The sequence below is a fragment of the Pleurodeles waltl genome, chromosome 12 (genome assembly GCF_031143425.1).
Source record: "Pleurodeles waltl isolate 20211129_DDA chromosome 12, aPleWal1.hap1.20221129, whole genome shotgun sequence".
NCBI lineage: Eukaryota > Metazoa > Chordata > Amphibia > Caudata > Salamandridae > Pleurodeles > Pleurodeles waltl.
In genome coordinates, this window is record NC_090451.1 from 432,086,797 (window position 1) to 432,107,864 (window position 21,068).

General features: G+C 45.9%; 1 protein-coding gene across 1 annotated transcript in view; it reads right to left on the reverse strand.

The window, feature by feature from the left end:
• The window catches only part of LOC138267136 (polycystin-1-like protein 2), an 835,832-nt gene that overhangs the window by 177,529 nt on the left and 637,235 nt on the right, over positions 1-21,068 (reverse strand). Inside the window, exon 28 of the mRNA XM_069215990.1 lies at positions 11,237-11,436. Coding sequence (XP_069072091.1) covers positions 11,237-11,436 — 200 coding nt within the window. The remainder of the gene's footprint in view (positions 1-11,236; positions 11,437-21,068) is intronic.

A 21,068-nucleotide genomic window follows, 5' to 3' on the forward strand; every position in this document is an offset into this window, starting at 1 on the left:
GTGAAGAGTTGATTTCCGGACACAGACTCAGTTCCTTACTGCTGTGCGGGGTTGATGAAAAACTGACGCCCAGGGGTGATGCGTGGAAAATCCAGATGCACTGTAATGATGGAATGGTGGTGAAACAGGCTCTGTCAATTCTGCAGGTGCTGCGTCCAGCTTTCAGCCTCAAGACAGGCGATGCGTCAATTCTGAAGGAGTTGCATCAGTTTGTTCAGCTGTGAGACAGACGCTGCATTGATTTTTCGAGTGCGGCACACTGAGGCATGAATTTTCTTCTTTAGTGAAGTCTATGATAGCCCTGAGACTTCTTAACAGGAGGCAATCGGACAAGCCCTTCGAGATCACTTGTGATGGGAAGGCAAAGTCCTTCCAGCAGAGTCAGAGAGCAGCAGGCAGCAGGGCAACAAGCAAAAGAACAGTCCTTCCAGAAATGCAGTCCAGTTGAGTCCTTTGGGCAGCACTGCAGTTCTTCTGACCAGTCCTGTGGTGGATCCAGAAGTGTCTGATTTTAGGGGGTCACAGACCCAGTATACATACTCATATATGCCTTTGAAGTGGAGTAGACCTCAAAGAATGGTTTTGAAGTGCACCAGTTCTCCTTTCAACCCAGCCCAGTCTGCCAGGATCTCTGTGGGGTGTTATCAGTCCTTTGTGTGGGGTCATGCAACTATCCTTTGAAGTGTAAGTGGGGGCCCCTCCACCATTCCTGCCCAGGAAGACCCATCAGTATGGAGATGAATGCAGCTGAGTATCCTGTGTTTTTGTTTGTCTGGCTGGAATGCACAAAGGGATCTTTCAACCAGCACAGACCAGAAGTGGATTGGAGACATGCTGTAAGGCACAGAGAGCAGTTAGTGCAGAGAAATGCACACTTTCTAAAAAGGGCATTTCTAAAATAGTAATGTTAAATCTAACTTCACCAGTAAGCAGGATTTCTCAGTACCATCCCAACCATACCATACCAAGCATGACAATGCCACTTTTTTCAGATCAGAAATTACCACTTAAAATATATAAGGGAATTTACAATGCTGCCCTATGAGAGGAGCAGACTTCACAATAGTAAAATCGACTTTGGGCGTTTGTCACTACCAGGACATGCAGAACTTACAAGTATATGTCCTGCCTTTTACTTATATTGCACCATGTCCTATGGGCTACCTAGGGCCTACTTCAGGGGTGACTTATATGTAATAAAATAGGGGGGGGGTTAAAGTAGTTTAAAATGCCAATCGAAGTTGAAGTGAAACTGCACATACAGACCTTGCAATGGCAGGCCTGAAACATGGTTAAGGTGCTACTTACATGGGTGGCAAAACCAGTGCTGCAGGCCCACCAGAAGAATTTATTTTACAGGACCTGGGTACATATAGTTCACTTTATAAGGGACTTATAGGTAAATTAAGTATGTCAGTTGGTTAAGAGCTAATGTTACCATGTTTTGGGGGGACAGCACAAGCAAATTTGCACTGGTCAGCAGTGGCAAAGTCTGCGTCCTAAAACCAGCAAAAACAAGATCAGAAAAATGGATGGAGACAGGCAAGAAGTTGGGGGAAGACCACCCTAAGGCTGTCTGGTCTAACATGTGTCCCCTCCCCAGTTGAAAGTGGGGAGAGTTACCCAACCCCTAAGGCAGAAGATTCTGGAAAGACTATCAGCTTTGGCGTGGTCAGTCCCTGGACGATGCTCCACCATATAGTCCAGTCCCTGTTGGGAGATGGACCACCTCAGGAGTTTAGGACAGTCACCCCTCATTTGCATGAGCCGTCTGTGGGCCTGTGCTCTGGCTGAACCCAGAAGTGAGTCCCAAACAGGTATGGTCTCAGCTTCTAAAGTGTCCAGGCAACAGCAAATGCTTCTCTTTCAATGACAATCCATCTCTGTTCCCTTGGAAATAACCTCCTGCTAATGAAAGCTACCGGTTGGTCTAGTCCCTCTTTATTCAGCTGTGCTAAGACTGACCTTATGCCATGCTCTGAAGCGTCAGTCTGCAAGCTGAATTCTTTGGAGTAATCAGGGGCCCTGAGCACAGGTGGTGTGCACATGGCTTCCTTGAAAGACTCAAAGGCTTTATTCAGATCACCATCCTGGGTGCTTCTTAGAGGTCAGCTAAGGGGGCAACAATGGTGTCTTAGCCCTTAATCTACTGTAGCAGCCTGTGAGGCTAAGGAAGGCTCTCACTTTGGTTTTGGTCTTAGGTAGTTGTCAAGCTGTGATGCTTGCAATCTTGGCCTGGAAGGGCTGTACCTTGCCACCACCTACCAGGTGTCCCAAATACACCACAGAACCCTGCCCAATCAGGCACTTGCTGGCCTTGATTGTCAGGCCTGCCTGTTGCAGGGCCTTAAGCACCTCTTGGAGGTGATGCAGTTGTTCCTCCAATTTGCCACCATAGACAGCAATGCCGTCTAAGTAGGAGGCACAGAAAGCTTCCTTGCCAGCCAGGACCCTGTTAACCAACCGTTAGAAGGTAGCATGGGCATTCTTCAAGCCAAAGAGCATCACCCGGAATTGGTAACAGCTCTCAGAATGCTGACCTCTCTTTTGTTCCCTCCGTCAAGGTGATCTGCCAGTATCCTGATGCTAAATCAAAGGTTCTGAGGAATTTGGCAGCACCAAGCCTGTCAATGGGCTCATCAGCTCTGGGGACGGGGTGTGCATCAGTCTTGGTGACGGAATTGAGACCTCTGTAGTCCATGTAGAACCAAAGTTCTGGTATGGCACCCTGTGATTCGACCTTTGTTACCAACACCACAGGCTCAATCACCCCTAAAGCTAGTATATTGGAGACTTCTCACCCTGTCTGACAACCAGTACATTTTGGACCTATATACTAAAGCATTTTCCCATAGAGACATAATGAGTAGAACCCTTTGATACATCTGGCCCTTTGTTCTGTACAGGGGGACTGTCTCCTGTGTTAATGTCATGCATGCACAGATGTGTGAGTCCATGGGTTTGTGAAAACAGTGAGCAACTGGTAACAGTCATCGTTCTGCTCTGGGGTGAGGGTAGCAGGGAGGTTTGATACCCTCCACTGATCCATCATGTTCCTGTGCATAGAAGAGGTCAGGGAGAGTTTTCTTCTTCTGAGGCTTGAGTCTGTTGACATGGAATACTCTAAGGGGGTTCCAATAGGTCTGGAGATCCACTAAATAAGCCCCCCCCCCTTTATGCTCCTTGATTTTGTATGGGCCACAGCAGCAGTCCTGGAGAGCTCTGGGATCTACTGGCTCCATGACCCATACTTTCTGGACAGGTTGAAACTCTACCAGAGTAGTCTTCTGGTCATACCAGTGTTTCTTCCTGGCCAGCCTCGAGGTTGCTCTTGGCCTTTTTCCAGAAGTGGTGCATCTGGTTCCAGAGGGCCAACATGTAGCTGACCACATCCTGGGGAGGTTTCCTGAGAGCTTTCTCCCACCCCTCCTTGACAATGCTCAGAGGTCCTCTGACATGGTGGCCATAGAGGAGTTCAAAGGTACTGAACCCTACTCCTTTCAGTTGCGCCTCCCTGTAGGCAGAGAGAAGGCATGGCAATAGGATGTCCCACTTACGCCTTATGGCTTCAGGTAGGCTTACAATCATGACCTTCAAGGTTTTGCTGAACCTCTCAAATAGACTATTGGTTTTGGGGTGATAGGGTGTGGTGAACTTAAAAGTTACACCACACACATCCCATATGGATTTCATGTATGCAGACATGAAGTTAGTGTCTCTGTCAGACACTATCTCTTTGGGAAACCCCACACAGGTTAAGATCCCCATCGAAGTTCTGGTCACCACAGATGCTGTCACCATCCTAAGAGGGATTGCCTCAGGGTAGCGTGTGGCTTGGTCCTCCAAGACCAGGATCAGCCTGTCACCTAGGGCTGTTCTGGGGTCAAATGGGTCAAATGGACCAATGACATTGATGCTCACCCTTTCAAAGAAGGTGTCAACGAGAGACGTGGGATCAGGGGAGCTTTCAGCTTTTTCCCTGACTTCCCACTGGCCTGGCAGGTGGGACGGACCTGCATAATGTATCTGAGTCTGTCTTTATTCTAATCCAATAAAGGTGGAGGGCAAGCCTGGAGATTGCCTTGTTTTGCCCTAAATGTCCTGCTAGGGGTATGTCATGAGCCAAACCCAGTTGCAAGGCCCAGTAACACTGGAGGCCCACCAGCACACGGACTTCTTTTCTGGAAGGACTGCTCTTCTGCTTGTTGCCCTGCTGCTCCCTGATTCTGCTGGAAGAACTCTGCCTTCCCACCACAGGTGATCCCCAAGGGCGTGTCAGCTTGCCTCATGTTAACAAGTCTCAGAAGTATGCATCCTATCCAAGTAGGGACCACAATCCTAGCCATGGTAAGTCAGTACACAACTTACATTATCCTGTGTTCACCCTCTGATAGCTTGGCAGAGATCAGACAGGCTTAATGTAGAAGGCAATGTGTGAAGTATTTTTGTAAATATTGAAGCAGTAACAGTGAAAACACCACAAAAAGTACTCCACGCCAGTTTAGAAAAATAGATAATATTTATCTGAATAAAAGAAGCCCAAAACAACAAAGGTCTAATATACAAAGGTCAAGATATCACTTTTTGGAGGTTTAAGTAAGTCTTAATCCATAGTAATCAATAGATGTATGCCTTTAGCATGAAGTTCCTTGGATGCATCAAAAATAAAGACGATCTGGGCCACAGGGAAGGTAAGGTGCCAGAAGAGCAAAGTGATGCATTGGTTCCCTACTGGGCTGGGGAGATGATGCGTTGATTATTTCCTCACAGGTGAGATGATGCGTCAGTTCCTTATTGGCAGGAGTGGTGATGCATTGATTCTTTCCTCACACGAAAGGCGATGTGTTGCTTTCCGGACAAGCAGTTTAATTTCCTTACTGCAGGGCTGATGACAAATTGATGCCTACGGACAATGCATGGAAAATCCAGACATGCTGTGATAAGAACCGGTGCTGCGTCGAGTTTTCAGCCATCAGACAGGAGCTGCATCGATTCTGCAGGTGTTTCATTGATTTTTCAGCCGCAAGACAGGTGGTGTGTTGATTTTTCTGGTGTAACATGTTGGTGGATTTTCTCTTTTAGGTGAAGTCTTTGATGGTCCTGAGACATCTTAACAGGAGGCAAGCTGACAAACCCTTGGAGATCACTTGTGGTGGGAAAGCAAAGTCCTTCCTGAAGAGTCAGGGAACAGCAGGCAGCAGGGTAACAAGCGGAAGAGCAGTCCTTCCAGAAAAGCAGTCCAGTTGAGTCCAGTGGTAGGTCAGATTTTAGGGGGACACAGACCCAGCATATATACACCCTAATGTGCCTTTGAAGTGGAGGAGACTCCAAAGAGAGGCTTTTGAAGTGCAGCAGTTGCCCTTTCACCACAGCCATGTCAGCCAGAGGATATATATGTGTGTGTGAGTGTGTGTGTGATTATCAGTCCTTTGTGTGGAGTCAAGTCACTACCCCTTGAAGTGTGAGTGAGGGCCACTCCACCTTCCTGCCCAGGAAGACCCATTAGTATAAAGATGAATGTAGATGCAGCTGAGTGACCTGTGTTTATGGCTGTCAGGGTGGAATGCACAAAGGAAGCTGTCAACCAGCACAGACCAGACGTGGAATGGAGGCCAGCTGTAAGGCACAGAGAGCAGTAAATGCAGAGAAATACCTCCTTTCTAAAAGGAGCATTTCTATAATAGGAATGTTAAATCCAACTTCACCAGTATGCAGAATTTCTCACAACCATTCCAACCATCCCAAATATGATAATGCCACTCTTTTCAGATCAGATATTACCACTTAAAAGTATATAAGAGAATTTCCAATTCTGGCCTATGAGAGGAACCAACTTGTATTGGTCTTTGTTTCAGTGCTGCTCAAAATAAGGGATCACTCATGGCTTGGGTCCTACGTAAGGTGATCTGTGGGGATTTGGGTAAAGTTGGACCAAGCACAGGAACAGCCTTTAAAAGGTGCCAATGTTTGCTCAATATTGCCTCAAATTCCCTGGTTTGAGTGCTATACACGATCATCATTCTTATCAGGGAGCCTACCACCTCCTGCCTTTCCTTCGGGAAGAGTAGAGACTTTCTACTAACTGACTCTAGCAACGGCTGTATTGATTACATCGCTTGAGTAACCTCTATGAAGGACTCTCTCTACTGTTTCTTTTTACTGATTTCCCAGTCACGCTCAGTGCTACTATTTCCTTTCACTCGCAACAGTTTTCCATAGGGGATACAGTATATGGTATGTTTCGGGTGAAATTGCCCGCTGTGAGTTTCCTAAACAATCTGGTCTCCAGTCTATCATTCACTACAAAGACCTGAAGATCTAAAATTCAGTCCTTGCTGGTCTCTTGTACCAACTAACTGTTTAACTCCTTCTACGTCCCTTGCTCTCCAAACCCCGTCTAATCACTCCTCCACCTCCTAAGCATAACAATGACCCTGTCCTCGTTTGACTTCCTTCCTCTATCCTCTCCATACATCCATCTACTACTAATCAGCCCTCACCTGCTCCCAACTCTACTCTATATCCTCATCAACGTAAGGGTCAATGACAAAAAATGACTACTGGCAATAGACCACACCTTAATTCATCATTGAAACCTGGTTAAGAGATAATGCATCCTCCAGGTTTCGCAAGGCCGAACTACTAAGCTACCAAATCCTGGTCAGAAACAGTCCCAACAAGTCTGGTGGAGAAGTAGTTGTGGCCGTCTGGAACTCCTAAATTTGGCAGATCAATATAGCCAATTAACATCTACGGTTTACTTTCTCTAATGTACTTACACTTCATGATTTACAGGCTACCACCAGGCAACCCAGTAGTCACATCTGCCTTCTTCAATGCCATCACAGACATCACTACTAGCCACAGCAACCGCTGCACCTTGGGCGAGCTGAACATTTGGTATGAAAATGAAACCTGTCTCATATCAGAGTCCTTCATGGCAACACAGAAGCTCTGAGCTTCCTCTAACTGAACTCTGGCATTCAGTGACTCACACATGCTATGCAATCTTCATACCTTTAGGACATTCTACCATAATGGCAAATCTGCAGATTGTCTAAAGCAACTACCATGTTATCTGCTCTAACATGAATCTTCACCCTTGACCTACTGCAACAGAAGCACTCAGTGATAAGTCCCAGCTTGAGTCTGGAAAAGACTGAACCGCAGTATTAAAGCATATTTGTCTTACAGGAAAGGTCCCCTTCCAGTACATAACCTACGTTTGATTAAATGCGCTCACCCTTGCACAATAGTGCAAGAATGTGTGTTGGTGGATAGCAGCCTAAAGTGTGCCTTTGCAGGGAGAGAAGAAACCAGTGGCAAACTCAGACTGCATTTTCTGAGCTGTGCTGTGGAAAGTGAGAGAATGGCTATAATGGACATGCTGTAACCCTTCCCCTTATCAGAATTATTGTGGCGTGGGGTGCTTTACCACCATTTGGTCATAGAAATGGGGTGCCCTAAACTCCACACAACAAAGGGAATATGTGAACCCCATTCTGCTGATGCGGCACCCATAAAATAATGCAGTTGTGGAAGACATATGCTCCGTTCAAGATTGCGGTTGCTGACAGCTATTCCAGACCCCATATAGAATAAGGTGGTTGTGTGGGGCCTCGCCCAAAAATAATACGCTTTTGCTCAGTACAGGCCTATGTCCACATCCGCTCACAAACAATCCATCTGCTGGTGGACTGCTACCTCAACACAAACCAAAGTGCCATGCTCATAGAAATACATACATAGGCAACCTGATTGGCTTTGTCACTGTGTGTTTAACTAGAAGTTCTCAAAGTTAGACAAGACATTAGTCGGCAGAAAACAACAGAGAATGGTTCTTGCTTTCAATGTCAGCCCCTCCGAATACTACAACCTCGAGGTCAATTCTGCTAGACTGCAGTGAAACATATGAATATAATTGTACCCCTACTTGTAAGGATCTGATCCTATTCAAAATTGCGGGTGGACCATGTAAAATTTGGTTCCGTGACCTAGAAATTCCATCGCCTCCAGTGTACCATCCAGCTGCCAGAAGGAAGCAATCAACCGGGACACCTTACAGAGCATGAAGTCTAATGACTGAACAATGAAAGGGCCTTGGTCTGCATGTACCAAATGGCCTTATTGTGGACTTCTTGGATGTGATGGGTATATGTGTAAGAAAGGTGAGTTTCATCTTTCAAAATTTCACAGCAAAAACTTTATGGTTCCCCTTGTACGAGTGGACATCTTTCGACGTCTTCATTCATACACAGAACACAGTACACTGTCACATCCTCACGTATCCCAAGCATATGCAACGCACACCCATTCATGGCACATATCGTTTGCAACAGTCACCTGCCTTCCGCATCGTTATATGTTGGGGCCCTTAGAGCTATAGCATCACACTTTGTGTTGTGTGCTGGTGAGTCTTGGACCATCTTCCCTATTCCTTTGGGCTCCTCTTCATGGTCACTCCAATTTGTTCAACTTCCGCTGCCTGCACTCTCCATCCAATTAGAATGTATATATTTTTTAATGGAGAGGCAGAGGGGGTGAGTGGAGGATTTCTGCGTAGGTTTCTCCATGGCCTGGGAGTGACCTAATTGAATCAATAAGGAGGCACTATGGGCTTCTCTGGGTGACTTCCTCGAAGTGCGTGCAGTTAGCTGCTTCTGGTGACCTTTGTGTCGCCTTTGCTTTTCTAATGTAGGATATTACTCACTTGACTGGATTCGCTGTCATTTCCTGGAACTGCCTTCCATTGAAACATTGACTGCTCTGAACACTGGCTTAGTTAGCAGTGTTTTTTCCCTGCTGCCGTTTGCATTCATTTAATTGTTACTCTTTGATTGTGCTCTTTCAGCTTAATTATTTTTTGACCCTTGTAATGAGTATCTTGTGTTAACCATGGGCCAGTTTTTTGATCAGGCTGCATGAGTTATCAGGAAAAGTCAAAACCATTAGTTTAGATCTCCAAGAGGCAGAAAAAAGCAAAACATTCAATCAAGAAATCTAGGAAGTAGAAATACTTTCTCCTATGATGCCCTCGTGGAATCACAACATGTTATTTCCACCAAGATATAGCATAAAACATCACCCTTTCCGTCTTCGATTGAAAATTCTGAAAGTCACTGAAAGCTTCCAAACTACTAGTCATTGTAAGAAACATATACATCAATTCAGTTTTCAAGAGTAGGTTGAACACTCAGGCTCTAATTACAAACAGAATTACTGGGCGGCAAAATTACTCTGGAGTAAATCCACTTCTGCACCTTAAAGTGCATATGTGATGTTACTGCCCCAGTCAGGTAATAGGATCAGAATAGTTAAAACTGTGCAGCTGTTGTATTATTGCACCCAAAATGCCTTTTCTGTATTTCGGACCTCTTTTCCGTGCACAAATTCGTATGTTTAAGTCCAACAACTGCAGTATGTTTTCACAACTCAGAATACAGTGAGGTGTAAACAGTGCAAGAAGGGAATAAAACTAAAAAACATGTTTTTCCTGTGTGAGAATTATATATCTGCATAAGACGTCAGTCATGGGTCATTGGCTAAAGAGAGTTTAATTTTATACGAAGATTTAGAATTATGAAAATTCATTTTTAGTGTGTGTTTATAATAAACCAATCTTAAAAAATCAGATATTTTTCTGCCCTGAGTGGCCACAATACGTGCTCTCAGGTATACTGTAATAGTCATTTTAAGTCAGTGATTGTTGGCTCCCCTGAAGGACCATTAGGAGTTTTGGGAGGCACAGTCACAGCAATACTCAGTGAAGATTGTTTCATCCTGCATTGGTAACCCAGGACCTAACAGACATACCCTTACATAAAGACTTAGGCCCCTATTACAACATTGGTGGTATTCACTGCCTACCGCCACAGCAGCCAACATACTGTCGCCGTGGTTACCAGCTGCCCACCCGCATTATGACCATAGATGGAATTCCGCTAGAAGGCTGGCTGAATACCATCGACGGTCATGGCGGCGGATGGTGGTAAGGTGGCGCTGCTGGCAGCAGCAGCGACACGCCAGCAAAACACCGCCGACCGTATCATGAGCAATGATACAGTCTGGCGGTGTTTTGCTGGCGGATGCTGCTGCTGGCAGCACGCCATGTCCAGTTTCCTGCCGGAGGACCCCCCTGCAAGCAGGTAAGTTGGGTTCTCTGACAGGAGGGGGGTGGGTGGTGGTGTGTGCGTGTGTGTGGGTGTTGTGTGTGTGTGTGCGTGGGGGTGTGTGTCTGTTTTTGTATGCGTGCATGCAAGTGAATCGCATTGAATGAGTGCGTGAATGACTGAATGTGAGTGTACGTGTATGTTGTGTGTTGTGAATGCGTGTGCGACAATGTATGTTGGTGTGTGTTGTGGTGTGTGGGTATTTATGTGTGAATGTGTGGGTAGATGTGGGTATGCGTGTGTGTATGAGTGTGTATGTGTGTGCGTGTGGGTGTGTAAATAAGCAGGGGGCAGGAGAGGGAGGGGGACGGTGGGGTTGAACTCTGGGGAGGGGAAGGGGAATGGGGAGACCCTATCAGTCCCAAGGAAGGAATTCCCTAGCACTGATAGTGCCTACCACCATGGTTTTCATTGCGGTACACTCGCCACGAAAACGATGGCGGTAGGCGGGGTCATAATCCCGAGGGTGGGATTGTGACAGCCGCCTGGCTGGAGACCAAAGGCTCCAGCCCAGCGGCCATTACCACCCTGGCAGATGGAGTGGTACATTGCCAATGTCATATTTTGGGAAAAGGTACCGCCAGCCTGTTGGTAGTACCTTTCCCCAAATTACCGCCGACCACCAGGGTCGTAATGAGGGCCTTAATCTTCTCAGAGATAGATAATCTTATTGGTCACAAAAACAATCTATGTATGAATTAAGGTTCATTTGTGCATGACTGTGGACTGCCACAGTACTTCACTCATATGCGTATATTGGTCCAAAGACTTGATTAGGCTTCAGTAGCCCGTGTGTTACAGGATGGCATTCACCCAGAAGGTTCTCCTTGATCGAAGCAAGGTCTTACTATTGGTCAGGTATAATTGATACATAGTCTATCCTGATTGATATAAGAGTTTTGCAGCGACCAATACACCAACATGAAGAATGTGCAATACTGAGAATCAATAATCAACAACACTTTCAATTATTTGTGAACTAGTCTGAAAATACTTGTTCATGAATTTATTTTTACACCATTTATCTAAGGTTGTTCTACCAATAGGCAGAAGATCAGTAAGATTACCTAAATCCATTTTTTGTTCGGCTGGGTCTGTTGGTACTCCCCAAAACATTATGCTGGTGAGCATTGTACACAGCAACAGTGAGAAACAGCAGGACACCCTTTGTGCTCGGGTGAAAGGGCTTCTAGGAGAGCGACTGAAAACAGAATACCAGATATGTCCATCTCTGAAACCTTTAGACGTTTTCATGAAGAAGATATTGCTAGAAAAAAGAAAACATATCATTGGTAGGTTCTTTTATCATAACCTATCTGAGTCCAACCGCTCCCTTATTCTGCATACCCAAGACCAATACTTAGCCTAAAATGCCTCTGTCCTTATAACAATGGTAGCCCATGGAGTTTCATCCCAGCAAGTCCACTTCCATATTTTGCCGTATGGAACCACTCAGTGTGTCAGTTACAAAAAAGGCCCCAAATGGCCTTTAATACATCATGGGGAAAGAAACACTAAAATTACATATCGCTATTTTAGCTGGAGTGCTGACTTTTCTCGTGATTCTATGCCAGATTTTCAGGGCATCTACATGAGATACATAAAATTAATTTTAAAGGAAGAAATTTGTTCAGCAGGTAACCGGAAGTGTTGCTCTTTGCAGGCCAAAGTTGAACAATAATCGCTAATGACTGAAACATTACTAAGAGTAAATGTCTACATGGTAGTGGAGAGCTCCATTCTCCATATAGGAAAATTAATAGAGTTTATCAACAAAATAATGAATTTAATGTAAAATAAAAATGTAGTGTGATAAACATAAGGGTAACCTAAGACTACATATAAAATATAAAACGTACTGCCTCCCGAAATATATTTACAGTATGCTTAATGAATCATATGCATGACTTTTAATGATTAATAATCCATGTTAAGAAAATGTAATTCTTTACCTTAGGTGGGAATTTACTCTTAATGTACACTTCAGAAAAATGTTTTTATTCAATTTCATATATTGAAATTAATTAAAGATGTAAATCAAATTTTAGTTAATAGTGCTGTGGCTTTTTTATTTTGCTCTACATCAAAACAACATAAATATTATTTACATTAATATATAACATAAACATAGTTTTAATATTTTTTCAAATTAAACTTTTTCTATTACGTTTCCTTATTTTTTATCATAGAGAGACCCTACAGTCAGGGAGAAGGCTTCTCTATGACAAAATAAAGGGGAAATTATAAAACAGTATTAAACTTTATAATAAATTAGTAAAAATATATTTATGTTAAATAATAATGTAAATTAACTGTATGCATTTATTTTAAATGTAGAAGACAATACAAAATGGTACAGCACTATTATCTTAATTTTGATTTAGATCAATAATTTAAATATACGAAATGAAAAAGATTCCGGGATGAGATAGAGCCTGTTTCAACCAGAGGCTGTTTCTAGTTTTGCTATGGGACATTGCCACTTAATTCTTAAACTGCAAAATGGGCACAAGTCCCTAGGGCAGAGACTGGCAGTGCCCATCATGGGGCAACACTAGAGAAATGCTTGAGCATGTAATATTCTTTTTGCCTGGCGAACCACAGCAGTAGGAAGAGGTGGATAATACCATTGTGCCGTATATGGTGTTAAGTAGCACAAAGAGGCTCCAAAAATTATTAAATCAGACACTAAAAAATTGATTGTATTTGCAGGTTCCTGATTCTTGATGTTGATGTGAAGAGTTAGACAAATATTGAGCACTCTTCCAGGAAAATAAGGTAGTGGTGCTGTTTGTACTGTGCAAAGTATTAAAGCTATTGACTTTATTATGTTGCAGCCTGGGTACTTGGTCAATCAATCTATAGGCGTGTTATGAATTTTGTGATACTTTTAAATTGGTTTTAAAGATCTGAAATGTGCACAGATCTTGTTATGTTTTTAATGTTTATGTTAGATTGTATATATATTCTGTATTTTCTAAAATGAGATTTTATAGGTGCTTTTATGGCTATTGTGCTGAAATAAAGATTTGAACACCCAATGTGTACTATTTCAGATATTTTTTAACATTTCAGTATACTTATATTTTTAACTATTGTAAATAATTTAATTTAATTTAATTTAAAATGATTTCCTATGGGGATTTAGTATAAGTCACAGTTTCCACTATGGGAAGTTGTTGCCACATTAGAGATTGGCCATGAATGGTGTGACACTAAGGGCCTCATTACGAGTTTGGCGGTCGGATAAGCCAACACCTAAACTTGCGGGAAGGATGCCACTGCCATGGCTGTGGTGTCCCCCCATGCATATTACAGTGTCCCACTGGGCTGACTGGTGGTAACATTGTATTATGCAGTTCCCGCCGGACTGACTGGCAGGAACAGCGCTACGGTATTGGTGTCTGCTCCCTTAAGGGAGCCATGGCTAATACTGTAGCACGCCAGCACCATTGGAATGCACACTCTCTGCAAAGCAGACAGAGTGCATTCCCATCGTGCTGTGCAGGGGCTACCTAGCAGTGTTCACTGCGATGGGCAGTGAAGGGGCCCCCCTATTGCCCCCAGAGCTGGCTTTCCACCAGTACAGCACCGCTGTGGCCGAGTACAACTCAGACTGCAGTCAGCTCATCGGGAACAATGTTCCTGGTGGTGAAGGCTGTACCCTAGTGGCTGTTACCTTTGATGTCACAATGTTGATCTATAAGTGAATTATAACGTGCACATTTATGACATGCTAATTGTGAAATGGTGCACTCAAAGTCTAAATTGAAGTGCATTCACTGTAGTGTAGCAAAGAAATGTGTGGTATAACCATATTAATTGAAAGGTAATCATTGATTATGAGTTTGCATTAATCCTTATCTTATTAGTGAGTGTTTACCTTTGAAACAATAATGATTTTCATTACATGTGTGCTCTAAATGTTATAGGCTAATGTTGAAATAATATAGTTCTCTATCATACTTACTCATATGCATTAACAAGTTATTTAGTTTTGCATTTGCTGGAACATGAAGTTGAACAAGAATTATTACTGACAATTTATAATTACAAAAGTCAATATGAAATCTGAATAAAGTATGCAATTCTAATTCTGCTTTAGTTTAGCCATGCTAGACCCTAGCCTTCAAAAATGTGGGAAGCTATTTCCCATTTCTGTTCAGGTGCCATTCACATGAAATGTTAGTTTGGAAATAGATGTGCTATTGTTTCACTTATAGAGAGTCTGAGAAAGCAACATTGAGGACAGTACACGGAGAGACTGAGAATGTAAAGAATAGCCCATTCATATTGTTGTAAAGTTGTAGAGGACACCAAGGATGATACCTTTCCAGGACGGTCGAGGGAACTCTCAAGCATGTTTCAGATGTCTGTTGTGTGATGTGGGGGGATTGGACATTAAAATCTTCCGATTCATAGGCATTACCAATGGACAAATCATTGTTTACTTTGGACTTTAATCAATCAATTTTAGTTAGCTGCAGTGTGGAGATTCTTGGACTTTGAAAGGTACAGACCTATTTGCCCTTGTCCCGCACTTTCCAAATGCCTGGTGAGAGAACGCCAGGCCTTATTACAAGTACAGTGGTGCATGGAACACCTTACCCACAGCGGCGGTCAGACAGCAGCAACCTTGACGTTCTGACCTCCAGCATACCGCCGCCACTGCCAGGTATAGAGATCGCGACGGGTTGGCGGCGGTGCAAGTTGTGGTCAGCCATGGCAGTGCCAAGTTCGGCACCGCTGTGCTGATCATGACTTTCCTTTCCGCCAGTATTTTCATGGCAGTGCAAAAGGCTGGTGGAAAAATAGCGTTGTGGCACTTGCCTTGGGCAGTGCAGGGGCCCCCCATCAGCACACTAGGAATGAGCATTGTCTGCCATGGCATTCCAAGAGTGTTGTGTGCGGCGGCATTGGCCTTGCTCTCTCTGAGAGTCAATGCCGTTGCACTGTTTCCACCAGCCAACCCGACGGAAACATCATAATCGATTGCCATCTACCCACCGTTATGTTGGCAGTCCAGCAGATGGACATCCAACTTTGTAATGATGCCTTTAAATGTTTTCTTTGACCCATGAGAAGACTCCTCCCCAAGCTTCTGATATGCTGACACTTTCTCTTTTTACTTACTTTTTGACGACTTTGGTTACATTTATTTTACCCCAAATGCCCTTTTTTTCAACTTCTTTTTATCCTTTATTTTATTTTTTGTTTTTGACCCCATGTTTTGTAGCCTAGCTCATGTCAATTAGTTACATGCTGACTTTGAAGGATTCTCTTTGCCTTAGCCAGCTATTTAGATGATTCTAATCTGCACTAATGTTTAGATGAGCGGGTCAGTGCTTATTTTCTGAACACCAAGTGTTGTTGTTGTTGTTATTCTGTATAACTGTTATTGAGTGCTTAGTTTGCTTTATGTTGGTTAGATTAAGTTTCTTTCAAAGTTTTGGACACCTAATGGTGTTACTGTACCTCTAAAGCCTGTTTTTGAGAATTGTCTACAATAACTTGAATATAATTCTGAAATAAAACCTTTTAACTTTATTTCCGATTTGGGTTTTGTTGGACTTTTGGCCATACGCAGGGTCATCCCCAGTCTTTTTGCCTCCTTCCTCCTGGTTTTTCTGACCTCTCGCTGTTGGTTCTAGGACTCTGAGCACTTTATCACTGCTGACCAGTGCTAAAGTGCAGGTGCTCTCCCATCTAAAGTTGGTATGATTGGCTTATACCTAATTGGCATATTTAATTTACCTATAAGTCCCTTGTACAGTGGAATCTCTATACCCAGGGCCTGTAAATTAAATACTACTAGTGGGCCTGCAGCGCTGCTTGCGCCACCCACTGAAGTAGACTTTCAAAACCTGTCTCAGGCCTGCTAGCGCAGGGCCTTTGTGCACAGTTTTCTGCTACAGGGACCTGGCATCTAAACTTACTTGCGAGGCCCAGAACTCCCTTTTTACTGCATGTAGGTCACCCCTAAGGTACGCCCTAGCTAGCCCTATGGGCAGGGTGCCATGTATGTAGAAAGGCAGGCCATGTGCCATATTGCATGACCTGTCCTAGTAGTGACAAACAGCCTAACTTGGTGTCTCACTGCTGTGAGTGCTGCCTTCTCATAGGATTGCATTAGAAATGCCCTGCCTTATGTGTAAGCGGTATTGTCTGATTTATGAGGGGTAGCGTAGGCATGTTTGGTATGGTTGTGATGGTGATAATAAATGCTGCTTACTGGTGTGGGTGTATTTTTTATTACTATCACAGAAATGCCACTTCTAGAAAGTGCGCATTTATCTGTGCTTATGACTCTGGTGTTTTGCAGCTTGACTCCAATCCACGTCTGGGCAGAGTGACAGTTGGGGCTTTGTGCATACTTTTCACACAGCCTGTACACAGGGAGGGTGGAGGTGTCACAGAGGTGCATCTGCATACTGAATAGTCTTCCTGGGCTGAGAGAAGGGAGAGGCGGGGCACACCTGCATTAGTAAAGACTGTGCCCTGGCCTCACACAATAGGGTCGTTAACCCTCTACTGATGTTTGGAGCCTGTGCTGAAAGGAGAGAGGTGGCACTCCCAGAACCAGTTGTAACTGGTTAGAAACCTCCTCTCCCTACCATTGTAAAACACTGTAAGAACTGACTATAAGTACAGGGGAATTTTCCCCACAATTTGGAGACTCTTGAAATCATCTTGGAACTGGACACCAAAGGCTGAAAGGACTCACCAGGAACCGCCATGGACTGCTGCTGCTGTGCTGACCTGTGACCTGCCTGGTCACTGTGAAGGACTTGCCACTTGCTGCCTTTCCCTTGTGCTGGTCTGTAGCTGGGCCCTCCACCTGAGGACCTTGTCTTAAGATTCTGCTCCCCAGGGGCAGGGTGCTGTGGCCCCTGGCCCCTGCATCCGTTTCTTCACAAGGGGTGCTTCTCCGTGGTTGCGGCTGTCATAGCGCTGATTGCAGCGCGCTTATGGAGCCCTGGGAGCTCGTAGGCTCCTTGCCGCATTGTGCCCCTTTAAATAAGATCACCACAGCGGCCCGGGAAGCTGGAAGAACACTCGCGCACCGCATCGGGTGCAGGCGAGTGTCTGCTCAGGCCCCAGGAGGGGTCCGATCTTCTTGTGGCTTCACGGCAGGACCAGGGGAAGGCGCGGGGAGGGCCCCCTTCCTCCTTGCCTCTGCGTTAGGAGCAGGACGCTCCTTTTCTGCTGTTAGGAAAAACGGGCATTATTGTGGGCCCCCCCCTTGGTGGAAGGGCCAGTGGAGGCCCGGGGGGGCCCCCAGAGATCGCGGGTCCCAGCAGGGGCCTGTCATTAAACGGGAGGGGGTGCGTGGTGCCCCCCTCCTGCCCTATGTTGTTTTTGCTGGATTTGGGCCCCCTTGTGAGGACAGGTTGAGGCCCTGGGGGACCCCCAGCAATCACGGTCCCCGGATGGGCCTGTCTATAAAAGAGAGGAGGTGCATGTCGCCCTCCTCTGACCCCAGAGTATAAGGGAGGCCCCCGTTTTGCGCATAGGAGCGCTGGGGGCCCCATTGTTCGTCTTCTAGGCACTGGAGGTGCCTTCATCCAACCAGGTACTGTTTAAAGGACCAATATAGTTGCAATCCAAAGTTCTTTCTACAGACTTTTGTTTGATTCATATGTTACCTACCTGCGTTTGATGTTTTTACATATGTGTATGCAAATGTTCCTTTTATGGACGTGCTTGCTAATATGTTTTTCTAACTTGCCATATGTTTTCTAATGTTCCTACTATGGACATTTTATGATATTCTTATGACAAGTGCTGTGATGTAATAACGTGTTTTCCTGACTACTGCTTATGTTGCAGAATACTGAGTAACCTGTGTGTTATGTGTGACTACTGCTAGGTTGCAGAGTAACTAATGTGTAACGTTCTGACAACTGCTAAGGTAGCAGGATAGTACTGATATGTGATGTTTGGTCTGATAATTGTGTTGTGTACAATACAGTATATTTTTATATAATATGGTGTTGTGTTTCCTTTGTGGTGGGGATATTGGGTCACATGTGTGTGTGTGTTATGCAAACGCTTTACACATTGCCTCCAGGTTAAGTCTAACTGCTCGTGCCAAGCTAACAAGGGGGTGAGCAGGGGTTATCTTGGACGTGTAACTCCCTTGCCCTGACTAGAGTGGGTAAGTTATGCCTGGCTGAGGTGCATACCCTACCCAACCAGAAACCCCATTTCTAACATTGGCCGTCAGCGGTGAGGATAGGACTTGCGCTTGCACAATACCATTGTGACTCATTATTTCACTACAAGGATTGCGTTTAGACCATCACATGTTTGGCTTCTCTTAACTTTCTCTCTTTGGTCATTTTTCCTGTTTTCAGTTCTCACGCTTGGGTATTGTGGTTGTCACATTTGAGTTATTTGTACCTTTTCAAGATGGGGCTTACCTTTGATTTAGAGGACCTGCCGTTTTACACGCAGGATGAATTAGAGGGGTTCTGTAGAGAGAGAGGGCTGCCTGTAGAAGGGGACCTCAGGAGATCTCTGAATTTCTTTGAAAGGTTTGTGACATATACCCAGGGAGGGAGTGTGCTTAGGGGGTACCCAGAGGATCCTGAGTGTAGCGAGGGTTCCCAATAGGAGGGCTCCCAGACCTCATCCCTAGAGAGTGGTAGAGAGACTTATCAGGAGGGTGAGAATGACCGGGTGGGGACGCCAGTTGACAGGGAAGGCCCCAGTGATAGGGAGTCCCTTGCTGGGTCCAGTGTAAGAAGCAGGGCTACCTCTCATTCCTTGACGCCTGATGAGCTGAGAGATAGGCGGGAAGAGAGGGACCTGAAGTTGCAGTTAGCGCACCTAGCTGTTGAGGAGAGAAGGGCTGAGGTAGAGAAGGCCTTAGTACAGGAGAGGATGGCAGAGGCAGAGAGGGCCTTTGCCAGAGAAAGACTCGCTCTAGAGCGCAGTCTGAAGGTTCTGGACTCACCAGCACTGCAGGTGGAGTCCAGTGGTGGCAGCAATGTACAGTGCTGTAGCAAAGATGTTCCTCACATACCCATAGATCTGGTACCTAGGTTCCAAGAGGGGGGTGACATACGTCAGTGGTTAAAGGAATATGAGAGGGCTCTGGTAGAGCACAGGATCCCTGAGAAGGATTGGGGAACTGGCCTAGGGAGCTTTATTTCTGAGGAGGGGAGGGGTGCCCTACTGACTCTAGAAGAGAGTCACAGGGAGGGGTACTCCACTGTAAAAAATGCACTGATTGTGAAGTATGGTTTTTCCCCTGAGGAATACAGAAAAAGGTTTAGGGGTGGTAAGAAACTGTCCCACTTGTCTTGGGAGGAGTTTGTGGAGGATTGCTGCATTGCACTAGATGGATGGATGAAGGGTAGTACAGTAAACAATTTTGAAGGGCTGTTTAATCTGATTGTCAGAGAGCACCTGCTTCGTTGTTGTTTTTCAGAGTTACGCCAACACTTGTCAGTGTGTGAGCTCTCTGACCCCAGGGAGCTTTCAAAGGAAGCAGACTTCTGGTTGCGTACTAGAGGGTCTGGTGTGGCATTAGGGGGTGTTCCTAATGAGAGTGGTCTAGGTGTTTCCCAACCAGGTGTGGTGGGAAAGGCTTGTGTCCCAGGTAGGTCTCAGTGTATTGGAGCGGGTAAGGCACCCCATGTCCAGTCTCAGAGGAGAGGGAATGGGGTTGGGCTGAGGCCCAGGGTACCCGAGCTCCAGTCCCAGGTCCTGGAAGGTTCCATGAGTGAACGCCAGGAGGTGAGCCTAGCCTGTGCCGTAGAGCCAGCTGTTCAGAAGGATCCCATTGTGTCATTAGGACTTGGGCGGGTGGCTGGTGATAGCGTTCCGCCGGTCCTGGTGTCTGGTAGTCTCGCTCTACAGCGGAGGAGGCGGAAATCCAGGCATAGAGTTGAGAGGGGGCTGCGGGCCCCAGTGGAGAACCTGCAGGGTCAGGGGTCAGCTCTGAGAGCAGAGCCCCCCAGGAATGACCTTGGTGAGACCATTTCTGGGCTGGGGGGAATCCAGACTCTGTCAGAAGGGCAGAGGTCAGGAGACCTGCGCCAGCCAGACTCTTGTGTGGCCCTTGGGGAAGGTGTTTCCCTGGTGGGGGGTAGGTGTGCCCCCCAGGAAGTCCTGGTGCGCCAGGCAATGATTCAACCGCAGGGTGGTGACTCTGGGTTGGATGATCAGGTTCAGGGGGTAAACTCTGACCTGATGGGGAGTAGGTGTGCTCCCAAGGAAGTCCTTGTGCACCAGGCAGTGGTTCAACCGCAGGGTAGTGTCTCTGGGGTGGATTGCCAGATTCAGGGGGTAAGCTCTGATCTGGTAGGGGGTAGGTGTGCTCCCAAGGAAGTCCTGGTTTGCTGGGCAATGGTCCAGTCTAAGGGTGTCGTCCCTGGACTAGATAGACAGGTTCAGGTGGTAAACTCTGACCTGGTTGGGGGGCCGGTTAGTGTGCTCACCTCCCCGTGTGAAACTTCTGGTGGCTCCTCCCGAGGTGGGGAGACGCAGGACTCCGGAAGTGGGGTTCAGGGAGGGGGGAGCCTGCCCCGGACCCCGGTGCAACCCAAGGGTGTCGACCCTAGTTTGGGTGGTCAGTCGCCAGGTAGTGATCCTGGGCTGGCGAGAGAGTTGTGCAGGGCTGCTGTACCCAGCACCCTGGCAAGTGTGGATTCTGGTGATACCCCTCCTAGGAGAGGAGGGTGGGATCCTAGATGGAAGGGTAGAGGGAGAAGAGCCTCGCCTCTAGCCCCTGTAGAACCTATGGGTGCGGACCCTAGGTTGGTGGATCAGTGGCAGGGTAGAGCCCCTGAACTGATTGGAAATGGAGTGGAGACAGGTTGCTTTGCACCTGGGGCTACCGCCCCCCACTTGTTATGGTTTCAGAGACCAGAGGCTCCTAGATGGCCTGGG